At 46.4% G+C, this 12372-nt stretch overlaps 1 protein-coding gene across 1 annotated transcript in view; it reads right to left on the reverse strand.

The window, feature by feature from the left end:
* The window catches only part of LOC139059024 (collagen alpha-1(II) chain-like), a 1291347-nt gene that overhangs the window by 277405 nt on the left and 1001570 nt on the right, over window positions 1–12372 (reverse strand). Inside the window, exon 31 of the mRNA XM_070536814.1 lies at window positions 1021–1128. Coding sequence (XP_070392915.1) covers window positions 1021–1128 — 108 coding nt within the window. The remainder of the gene's footprint in view (window positions 1–1020; window positions 1129–12372) is intronic.

Below are 12372 nucleotides of genomic sequence, written 5' to 3' on the forward strand. Positions count from 1 at the left end.
ACAACCAATTTGTAGGCAAGAAGATGAACTGAGAAAATAGAAAGTTTCAGAGATAGCCTGAAAAAGAACAGCTTGAAGTTTGCAGTTTCAGGTAAACCGTCAATGTGTTTAGTCCAGCTCAGATCGCTGGTAATCCAGAGTCCGAGATACTTAAAAGCATTCACTTCAGATAGACGGGTACCATTAACACTCCATACAAATTTTAAAGGATTTCGTTTATGTGAGATTGTCATAGAAATGGTTTTTTGAAAGAGATGTTTTTTGCCGCAAGTAGAAACACACTTGCGGCAGAAATCCATGTCTTTAGCAAGCACCAACTAGGCCAACAAAGAGTTCGGTTTTTTGAAAGTTAATTTACATTTGCCATGCTGCACACAAAGTAGAGATATCTTGAAGACCCCTGTATAAAAGACATTGATCGGGTATGTTATCAACTTCAGGATAACTCACACAATCGTTAACATAAAGTTCGATTTTAAAGGAAATATTGCTGACAATATCATTTATAAATATCAAATATCAAATAAATAGTAAATAAAGAAATATAGTGAGCCTTACTTGCCTTTTACTGTTGCTTAAGTATTGATTTGCTGCTGCCAGTATTTCTTTTTGCTTTAAGGGTCCTGTAAGCTATTCCTCAAAAAATAAATAAACAGGTTGCACAAGGGGTTTCGCCTTTAACTTGTTGAAAATCAATGCCAAATAACATGCCCAACTGCGTTAAGATTTCAAGAACAGAACCTGGTTACTTCACTTTCCAAACTGCTGAACCATGTGGGCACACAAAGGACCATCAGCTGTTAAGTGAAATTTATCCTTCTTAAGATGTGCGCAGGTGAATTTGTGTGTTTAATGCGAAGGTTGTTGTTATTTCGTAGGTTTCGTAGTATTTATTTAGGATGACAAGCTTAAGAAAACCGAACGTGCTCCATCTGCATCTGAGAAACATCGTGTTCATGCGAACAGGACAACGCGCGCGGAATTGTAGATTTGGCACAACTTCCTTAATATCGCACTCACCGTAGGACCAGGAAATCCCGGCGGCCCTGGCTGTCCCGTCAGGCCCCTGTCTCCTTGCAAACCTGGAGCTCCGGTTACACCAGTCGCGCCTGTGGTTCCAGGCTCACCCTGCAAGTGGTACAGGGCATGTCCCCATATCTTGCTGCCAATTTAGCATTTAAAGGCCACCGTGCTGACACACCAGTAAGCGATAGCATTCCTGCCAGAATGTTTTGTTAAATCTTTTTCAAAAGTAATTAAAAGGTTGCGCTAGCACTTTGCCTCCTTTCTGAGTAGAAACTTTAAGATACGGGCTGTCGGCGCTGAACACCCATGCGCTTCCAGTGAATAAAATCGTAAATTCCATGTGCGGCTTTGTTACAGCGCTCATCCTGTGTCTTTCCTTTTTGTCCTCCCGTCATTCACTGCACTGATCAAAAAAATATCCAACTCGCCTAGCTTTTCCATTTGACCTTATTACATTACAGTACTGTCGGCCGGCGTTGCCTGCCACTGCCATTTAATCTTTCTGCTCGGGCGACAAGGTCAGGAACAGTCACGCGCTGCTGATGCGTTCGAGAACGGCATTCCAGATAGCACAACGTATAACTAACAATAAGCTCCTGATTATGCCACCAAAATTTTCATTTAAAGTGCATCTTGTGTCCCCATAAACACTGATCTTTTACAGAGTTTGCAAGCAGCATTTCTGACGTGTGGCAAGCAAGTGCTTATCATTGACGTTTTGCATCCGCGCAGTGTGTGTATCTCGCATTCTATGGCTACTTTATTTATTTATATAAAGATACTGCAGGACATGTTCAGTCCCATGCAGCAGTCGGTAGAATAAAAAAAAACAAAACAGAGGAATGAATGGAAAGAAATGCAGAAGAAATTAACACGGAAATAAATACAGATAATAGTCAGAAACCGACGCATAAATGTATCGTACACAAAAACACAGACGTAAATATAAACCACTGATGCAGCTTCCACAAAAATTAGCTGGCTGCATGCTGAAAACAACAACAATATGGCCTAACATAACAGCAATGCTAAAAGTCAAGTGAAAATATTTTTACGACATGATCATATGATTGTGTAGAACTAGAACAGGCCGCCGTTGGAATAAGAACCTGGCAACGTTTGACGCTAGAACGTTATCTAGTGAGGCGAGTCTAGCAGTGCTATTGGATGAATTAGAGGGCAGTAAATGGGATATAATAGGGCTCAGTGAAGTTAGGAGGCTAAAAGAAGCATATACAGTGCTAAAAAGCGGACACGTCCTGTGCTACCGGGGCTTAGCGGAGAGAAGAGATCGGCTGCCTAGAGAAATTAAGGATGCTGTAGATTCAAATACACTGGGAGCATCTTGTGTCAGCACGACCGCTGTTACACTTTCAGAGATAGATGCGTTTCCTGCTGGGATCTGTATGGACACACATAAGATCTTGCTTCTGCTTTTTGTGTAAATTTGATTTATTGCTTGTCGAACAGATGAACAGTGAAGCTGTGTATGCCTAGGCGAAACACTCATGGTCCGATCCCAAAAACCCTAGTGTAGGGGTATGAGCCATTGTTTGAGGGGGTGTGAGTCATTGCATTTGTCTTGCATGATGGATGGAGACATTTCGTGTTCGGTAGACATAGAAATGCTTATGCATTTCAAACATACATTTATCTGTGTATTATTGCAGGGAAGGGACACAGAGAGGGATGGGGTTAAGACAAGATCATGATGTCATTATTATCTCGCAGCGAAGGTGTGGTGGGCCATTGGCTAGACCGATAGTGACGTCGTTTCTCTCTAGCAGCAGAGTGCGCATGCAGCAGTCTCTCTCCGACTTCCCAAGAGGTTGGAAAATGTGTCCCTGTATGTAATTAAATGAAATGTGCAGCCCCGGTGTGTCACTTCATAACTACAGTGCATAACTGAGTCATAAACATTATGATTAACGCATTACAAAACACAAGTGCGTAACATAATCCAGAGAGACTTTGATGGACCCGCTGGATTAACACAATGAACCACTCATTGCACTTTCCATGATGGTGATCTTGCAGAGTGCAATGTGTGGCATTCCAAACAATCAAGGTGATAAACCCAAGCCAAACATGTGTATAACCTCATTGAGAAACACAGACATAACCAATAATATAGAAAGACTTGAATAAACCATCGGAATTAACCCAGTGATAAACACCAGGGCTGCACATTTCAGCTTCGCTGGTTTACCGTCTGTACAGGGTGCATGGGCAGTAACTTTATCTGTTATTGTTTGTTAAGTATTGTATAATGTTGTGCCAGTAAAACACGTTGGGCTAGTTGGTGCAATGTATTGGTACTGCTTCTTTGCTGGCTTTTTTCTTAATGTTGTGCCCTTCTTCCTTTTGTAACAACTTTTTTATTCCCCCTTGCATATTATTCTAACCTTGCAGCCTGCGAGGTATATAAATAAATAAGTACATAAGCACGTCATTCATTCATCTGCATAAACCTCGCACCATTCCTTGCTCAACAAACGTCACTGTGTTGATGTCTCGCAGCGTGCATCTACATTAACTGCCGTTTGCATTTCGGTATGGTTTGTGAACAGTGTAATGCATAAATATTACATGACATTAGGGTGTGACCTATGCAGTGCATAAGCAAACCTTGCAAAAGATGACGTGTTGGATTGTTGAAAATAAGACAAATTGTATATATCGCAGTTACTTTAACAGCAGTTATTTGACCACTTGACAAAAACTTCACTTCGCATAGATTCCAACACGTACACTGAATCTGCAGTTTACTTTTTTGCTTATTAATGCAGTCGTTACTGCATGGCCACATTGTAGATTTGAAAACAAAGTGAAATAAATTTGTTTGTTGCAATATAACAATATGTGTAGATCACTGTGATTGTAACCCCAGAACTTGATACAAACATGCACACTATAGGACGCAGACAAAGGCTCAGGGCAAATTTCAGAATGTTTGCATCCGGATACTTATGAAAGTGAATGGTTGCATTCCATGGCTGTCAATGAGAGCGATTGAGAAAACTTAATTGTGTTCGTGGAACAAAAACGCATTGATAAGCTTAGAGATATACTCATTGCTTAACACTTTCGAAATGAGTAACTATAGCTTGCTAACGACATTGAGGCAGCCATTCCACAGCAAGAAAAGGAATCAGTTTTTCCAGCTCTGAACATTGAATTGCAGGAAATGCAAGCAGGCATAAAATTCTGCCAATATGATCTGTTTAGGAATACCAAATTGGAATAAACATTGAGGCTTGCATTTGTACTTTCTCTGGCTGAGCAATCTAGTTTGAAATGACTCCAATAAGCATGTCGTAACAATGTTGATCTATAACAGGTTGAATGCATGACTAGCTTAAGAAATCTGGATGATTGCTATAAATTATAGTGAAGAAACTATAATATCTAATAACATTAATAATATAATAATATTAATTATTTCCACAAAACAGGCTAACCGTGAGAGGCGTGCGAGGCTGAGCAGAAAGCTGAAAAGTTCTACGGCAAGTGCGCCTGCCGTGGGCCTAGGATCCTGCATTATGAATAGCGCGTATTGATATGGTCTTCTTGTTAGAAGTTCCAAGTATACTATCAGCGCGAGACACGGGACAACAAAGTGGACGAGAAGCGTGTCTTTTAGAATGCTATGTTACAACTTACAGGTTTCTACAAAAGTGACGGTTACTGCTCGAAACCTTTGATGCGTCGGCTTTTGCGCCTTTAGGAATATTTAGAGAGGGCTCCCATAAATATATTCGCAGCGCAAGCATGGCGATGGACGAACCAGGCAAGCGCTAAGGTTGAATTTCACAACACAATTTTCATTCCACGTCGTAATCACACAGATCGTTTGAGGCTTCGTTCAGAGGCACACGCGGGCGTTCGGGTTGGCGCTTGTTGTTGCGTTTGGCGTAAGATTATGGCTAGGAGCAGGCACCACATATGCGCAATGACGGGCAATATACAGGCATCATTTCTCCAGAAGCTGACGCCGAAGCACGGGTAGCGCGAGGATCTTGTTGGGCTGACACGACAACTTCGTGGCAGCCGAATTCCGAATACTGCATATACGGTGAGGGTAGCTATATGAATTTGTCGATAGGTCATCTTGCAGATTGTTGTAGCGCAGGCAGAACGAAACGGCCATAGAAGGTAGATAAGACAACACACAGCACTGAACCACAGAATAAATAATCGCTGAACCACCCGCGAACAGCTGTTTATGTGCGCGATGTCGCACTGAACTACAGAAACCGCCGTCGCGCACTCCAACATAAATCTTAACTAACGTTTTTAAACTAGTAAACGTACATATTATTTGTTTCTAATGAAGAGAAGTCAATAATATTATAATGTAAACGTTTTATTCGCTACAATAAAAGAATTATGCAGCGTGTGCCACGAAATCTGGCAGTAAGCAACCCTGGGCGTCGCACCAGTCGCATTGTTGAAATCGCAATCATGTGAAATGAGCCCTCTAAAAATCGCATTGCGACGCGTGCGACAGCACCGACTTTCGTCGCTGCAGTCGCAGCATGTGAAACAGCCTTGAGGCATAATTATTTCGCTGTTTTCGCACGTATAACGATAAAATTTATTTTGGGATTTATTACCAGTAGGTTCAAAAACAACGGAACATAACACACGTGCCAGAATGGATGCTTGTGGAAGAATAACAATGTCGTCAATGGTGACCAATTAGGTGCATGAAAGCGGAGCATTGTAGCATATGTCATCGCAAAGTGAAGAGCAGCCTACTTCGCCATGCAATCACTTAATTGGTGCTTGATGATGGCGCGAAAAAAAACCGCAGCTTACACGAACATTGTGGGAATGCACGAGAGCGCGACTAACTCGACCGTAAACAGGACTCGTTCAATCGCAAGTACGACGCTGCACGCAGCAGCAGGCTGACCATGCTCCGGTCTAGTGAATTATTAGACCAAAGAAGCCTGTTGCGACTTTTCGAATGGTACGGCAGAGTTTTTGGCATTTGCAGAGGCAGCTGCACCGGGCTGCAGAGAGACACCTTCGACAGCTACATCAATAACAATTGGCGGTGAAAAACAGGGGTTTGGACTTCGCGTCAATAACGCAGTTCTTGCCTCGGGAACTTCGCCATTTAGTATACCGTCTGTGTTCTAATGTAATGCCAACGCAGAGCAAGCGATGATGTGGAGACAGCTATGGGTGGTCGGGAACAGGTCGAAGGTACGGGCGGTTGAGCAAGTCATGGCCTGAAGCACAAGGCAACGAATCGTGGGTCGTCCCGTGAAGGCACTGGGTGGCGGCCCCACGGTACAGATCGTGTCGATGGGTACCACACGAAAAGCAGATGAGCCAATTGTCAGCCACGGCAAAGTAAAAAAAATGACGTTGGTCAATTTGATGTCATCGTAGTTGTTGTGGAGACTCCTTTGCACCTGTCGCCTACGTCATGGCTTTTACCGCCGCTAAATATGCCGGGGTCGAGCTTAGGAGTGTACCGAAGCATCTCAATCGTGCTGCCGTACCTGGTGACGACGGCGGCTCAACTCACGATTGTCGGAGCTCCTGCACCTTTTACAAAATGTAACGAAGGCTTGCAGATTACGATTGGGGTAAAGCAGCACACAACAAAAAAAAGAAAAGAAAACACATTCACGCAAACATTATCGTGTGCGTGTCCTCACCATTCAAGTTTGTGTAAACACTTTTTTTGCTAGTGCGCTGTTTCCACGAAAATTTGGATGAGCAACAAAATTTACAGTACCTATTAAATGAGTTCGTTCAACCGGCCGTACACGTGGACAAACAGAAGCGGGACAACGCGATAGTCATGCCTTGTCCAAAACAGTCTCTAGATTGGCCCTCCTGCGTTAAGTTTGTGATGAGGCCTCAGAGTGCGCATCTTCTTGGCTACACATGATAAAAATGTGGGATGGTTTAGCTGACTTTCGCAAACATGAAATAGAGCACGATAGTACAAGTACTTCATGATCAGAGATTACATCTTCGGCTCTAAGTGAGTAGTCTTGCCGCTAGCTATTTAACAGCAGAAGTTGCAGAACAAACAAGAAATGGAAATCTTGTAGCATCGGAAACTAAGTGGTTCAAAAAAGGACAAGACATGTAAAATCAGATAGAAATTAGAAGTAGAAGCTAGAAGTAGGTAAATGTAGTGGTAGTATTGAAACTGTTGCACATTTCGTAAAAAGTAGAAGAGAAAGTAGAAAAAGTTAAATAACAGTAGGTGATGCTGTCCTAATATTTTGCTTGTTATCTTTCTTCTTTAGGACGCGCAATATCAATAGACTCAAATTTATAATTATATCGTAGGGCCAACGACATCGACGCGATCGCTTAGAAAAGAAGACAAGGGCAGGCCAGGGCGCAAGCGGTGTGGGAGCCCAGCTGGCGCTGATGACCGAATCAATAAAAGTTAGTTGAGTTTGAGCTCCGGTAGGCAGTCCAGAGACTCACACGCTACCAGTCACTGAAAAACAGCGTATCATACGGCCACAGTCGTAACTCGGTCCACGTGTGCGGCCGAAGCGGCTGCACACGTGGCCATAGCAGACGCGGAATACAGAAACAAGTCGGCCGTCATAATGTCCGACTCGCAGACGGTATATCACGTGTTTCTCAATGGGCCGGTACCCAAAATGGCACGCAGAATTTTGAGACGAACCTTAACAGAACACCACGACATTATTTGGTGTCCGGCTCACCAGGGCTTGGAGGGTAACGTTGCTGCAGGCCGTATAGCTTGAGGATTCAACAACCGAGCTGCGGCCGAGCCGAGTGCGGGACTTCCTTCCAAGCACTCGTCACATCCTTCTACAACGACGGGAGGAACGCAGAGTCTTTGGTCATCCACACACTTAAGAGACAGCAGAGTAGGGTCTGGGGACGCATTCAAACAGCTTTTTCAACCTGCGTCAACTGAGTAAAATAAACCCAAGTAGATTTCAGGATGTGTATCCGTGGTGTTCTAACAAACCCAGTCTACAACCTAACACATGGGAGTGCCTGGAAGCGCCGTCACATATTACTAGCCCATACATACCTACATCTACACTCATGTTAAATTGACAGTGGGAGGCATGGCTTGCGGACGGGGGAAACGAGAGCCAAGAGGCTCCAGGAGAGCCGATTGCGCCAGTAAAGACCTGCACTATGGGCTCAACCACACTCGCGTAGTTTTCGTTTTAAAAAATGAAGTTTCTTCTTTTCCTTCTTTGAGACACCGGTGCTGAAACAACGTTCCGTTGTCTGTCTCTCATGTGCTCCACAATTAGTGACCGTGAACGTCTGGATCAACGCGAAACTTGTACCTGTCCTTAATGGGCCACACAAAAAAGAAGTGTAGCCTTGTCGAACACCGGCGACCAATACCAGCAGGCCTCCACCTACCGAGAAGCCACTTAGCTCACATCAATCGCTGCGCTTGTCTCTAACGTCCGGCCTCGTGGAACACTTTAATTGACATCTCATGTCAGCGCTGATTCCTCAGGGCCAGCTATCGCAATGGGTTCGACGTCTATCACTGGATCTACTGTGTAACCGGTGCGCCTTGAAGTCGGACATTGGGTGCTCGAGCGCGGAGGTCGTCTGCGGTACTCCTCTCCGTGTGTCCAAAAACTTCTTATCACCACAACCACCTTCGCGTGCTGCGTCTGTCCGAGATTAGCAGACGACAAAGAAAAAGAATGGATCGTGGGCTGCTACTTCCACGCCTGGCGCCATGAAAGGCGCGCACCTTTAACATCATCATGATACCTTTGGTGCTCGTCTCTCGCCATAAAAAGGCTTTGTTGGGCGTCTCACGGCTCCTTTTTTTTCTGACGACGCTGCCTATTAATGGCCGGCGTTGAGCAACATATGGTGCCGAAACCCGGTACAACGAGCGGATCCCAACGATGTGGACAACGAGCGAAAGCGCTGACGAGTTTTTTCTATAAACTGCAGCCGGAGCAACCTGCCTCATCGGAACCGCACCCAGCGAAGCAACACGTGGAACCGGCTTCCTTACGAGCAAGTAAGCCACAATCCTCACGAAACATGGGCCGCCTGAAAGCGATACGCTCTGCTAGACAAACCCAATCAACGAAAATCATGAATGAGGCGACGACACTATTAGAGGGCGGCTGCAACGATCGCACGGCTTTCAGCAAGGTTATAGACCAGCTCGTCGCCAGCCGTAACGAGATGCGGAGATTGAGGACGTGATTCTTGTCGAGGATCTTGAAAGAGAGTACGAGTCTGCAGCGCATTATGGCGACTTCACGCTTGCGACCCTGACGCCTCCGGAGCCGGCTAGCAGATCTCAGCGTCGGAAGCACCGTGCAGACTCCTCCCTCGACGACACTCAATACGCCATCTGCCCCAACCACAGTTGCGTCACAGAGCTTCGGACCTATTCTCGCAACGCTGACCATCATGCGTTTCCATGGGGACGTGTGTCAATGGAGGTCGTTTTTGGAGCAATTGAACAGAGCGGACCACGCGACTACAACTCTGCGGCCGACTGGTAAATTCCATTACCTCCGCAACTACCTTGTAGGGGAAGGGGCAGCGCTGCCATTGCCGGACTGCCAATGGCTGAAGCGTTTTAAGAAAGTGCCATCCAGCTGCTAAAGCAGCCGGTCGGAAACAGGAGCCTGATTGTACAGTATCATTTCAGAGCGCTCCGCGAGCTGCAGCCCGAGACGTCTCCATCGAATAGGAGGGAGTTGCACAGGCTGTATGATGGAGTCCAGCTGAATGTGCGCGACCTCAACGTCCCAGAAGTACCAACTAGCAGTTTTGCGGCGATGCTCTACGACGTTCTACTTCAATTCCTGCCACAAGAAATCGTCGTGGCGTTCCACCACCATAGCCGCTTCCAGGATAACGCACAAGGCACGGCACCCTCTGCTTCAGGGGAAGTAACCACAACGTCTCGCAAGTAAATTGGCAGAGGATTAGCTTGGCTAAGCCTAGTGGATTGCGAAAGCAATCTTCTGTTCAGGTTGTAGAGTTCCATACTGCTCATCGAACGTGTAGATACAGTCTCGTCTCCATTTAAAGCATCCATAAGGCTTGCTGTCGAACGATCAGGTGTCGCCAAAGTCGCGTCAGCAATGAGAGCATGCATGATGCTTGTAGATGCACCCTGATCAAGAGATGTTGAACGCATTCGCCTGGCTGCATAATATACCCGCCGTTTAGCTAAACGTTGTTCCCGCTCTTCATCTGTTTCTTCCGCACGCCGCCGCTTCTTAGCTGCAGCACACCGTTGCAGCTTCACCTTATACAGAGGAATATACCTCAGGCCGACCTCTCGGCATTTCGTATCATTAAACTTCTCTCTCTCTCTCACCTTATACACATCGTCCGACATACTGTGGAGGATTCGCTGGGGCGACTGCGACTCGCCGAGTTCGGGGGCCGCTTTTCCACAGCTGGCATGACGTCACGTAGAGCGAGCGCCTCCCCCACGGCAGCGGCGCGTGGAGCATTCGCTAGGACGATCGCGACGAGCCGAGTTGGGGGGGGGGGGAGGGGCGCTTTTCCACAGCTGGCATGACGTCACGTACAGCGAGCGCCCCTCGCGGCAGCAGCGCGCAGCTGCAGCATGGAGGATTCGCTGGGACGATCGCGACGAACCAGTTGGGACCCCGCTTTTCCACAGCTGGTATGACGTCACACATAGGTCACACTAAAGCTCAATGGTGGATTCTCCTGGATGACGGCGAAGAGCGGAAACCTCGAGCAGTATTGTTTTCGCAATAAAACTCGAGCAGTTCTTGCGATATACACAGATAGAGCTCGAAACAAGAGAGCGGTGTGCTCCATCGGCATCCTCCTTCAAAGGCAGCGGTTCCCACAGAAAGAATGTGCCATCATCATAAGTTCTTTATGCATCGGAAGAATCGAAACAAATGTGCAATGAATGTTTCTTTTGAAAATCTACAAGACATGCAACCAGCATGACCTTGACCATATAAGAGAAAAAGAACCGGCTGGCTCAAGCTATGCGGTGCTGCCGGTGTACTATAAAAGGCCACCGCACGAAAGAGTGCTGGTGGAAGTGGTTGTACACGGCATGCAAAGGCAGGCATGCTTCAACGATGTGCGATCCAGTTTATCTGAAACCCCTCAGCTTCCCAAAGTAGCGCCAACCACTTCCCTCCTCCTCCGCTCGGCGCAACCTCGGCGGTGGCGCCGCTGGTGCGGGTCCTGCCGTAGCAGACGACAGCTAACACGCTACGGGAGGAAATCGGCAGAAACGTTCGTTCGAGCCCTGTGGAGCAGTTTTTTTCATCGAGATCTTTCTTGGTCAGTCGGTAACTGGCCTTTACAATTTCGTGTTAGAATTGCGGAAGAAGTGGAGAAAAGGACCATTATTCAAGGCGTATTTAAGGCGCAAAGCGCGACATTTAGAGTTCGTGTTGCTGAAACACGACGCAAGCACGCGGTGTACTCAAACACGCGCGTAACTACAAAAGTACGCGGTTTCGTAGGTTCATTTGCGTACCTGCCGGATACTTTTGTTTGGCCGGCGCGTGAGAGATTTCGGCTGTGTGCGGTCAGCAATGCCTGGCAACAGGGCCGTTGTTTTCATTGCGGCGTGCTTTGGCAATCACGACGATATATTGCTTTTTTTACAAGTACTGCTCCAGGAGGGCACATGTAATGGCTAACGGAGGCCTCTGAAGAGCACGTGACATTACAATAAAGCAGGCGGCGCAGGGAGTGTTCACAGAGAAAATTGGCTGTCCGTGATCTTATACCCCCTTGGCATGCACAGGCTTCGGCGGGCCCTTCCAGCCCTGGTTCTAACTTTGGTGTTCCCGTTGCCACTTTGGTGCCCTGGAGGCGCCGTCAATAATACGAAATAATGACAAGTTGTTACAACTAGTAAATAAAATTTATTGAAGAAATACAATCGCGCCGAAGTGCCAACTTCTACAGCAGCGCTGGCGCACCCGTGCGAATATTATGAAAGGCCAACGAGAAATTTACCGGCCCACGTACGACTCTACGATCAAAGTGCACGTTAAACATCCATAGGCGAGCTAGATCAAGTTATCCGCAGCCATCCACTACGACCTCCATCCTAGCTTTAGTCGCTTCGGAAGGTTAAAACCGTTAATCACCGCAAACCAAATCAATACATGCGGGCGTACATTCTAAGCTAAAGGACTGCATCGTAAGTCATAGTGAGCCTTGCAAAAGCGTCGAGAATGTGCTAACTTCTGGTGGAGCTCAAAAGACACCCTGATTAAAGTCGCTTTTATGTCACAGGCCAGCTGCAGATGCGTGCATTTCACCGCAAGACGAAACTACATGAAACAAAGAGAGCACATTCGAAAGAAA

The sequence above is a fragment of the Dermacentor albipictus genome, chromosome 4 (genome assembly GCF_038994185.2).
Source record: "Dermacentor albipictus isolate Rhodes 1998 colony chromosome 4, USDA_Dalb.pri_finalv2, whole genome shotgun sequence".
NCBI lineage: Eukaryota > Metazoa > Arthropoda > Arachnida > Ixodida > Ixodidae > Dermacentor > Dermacentor albipictus.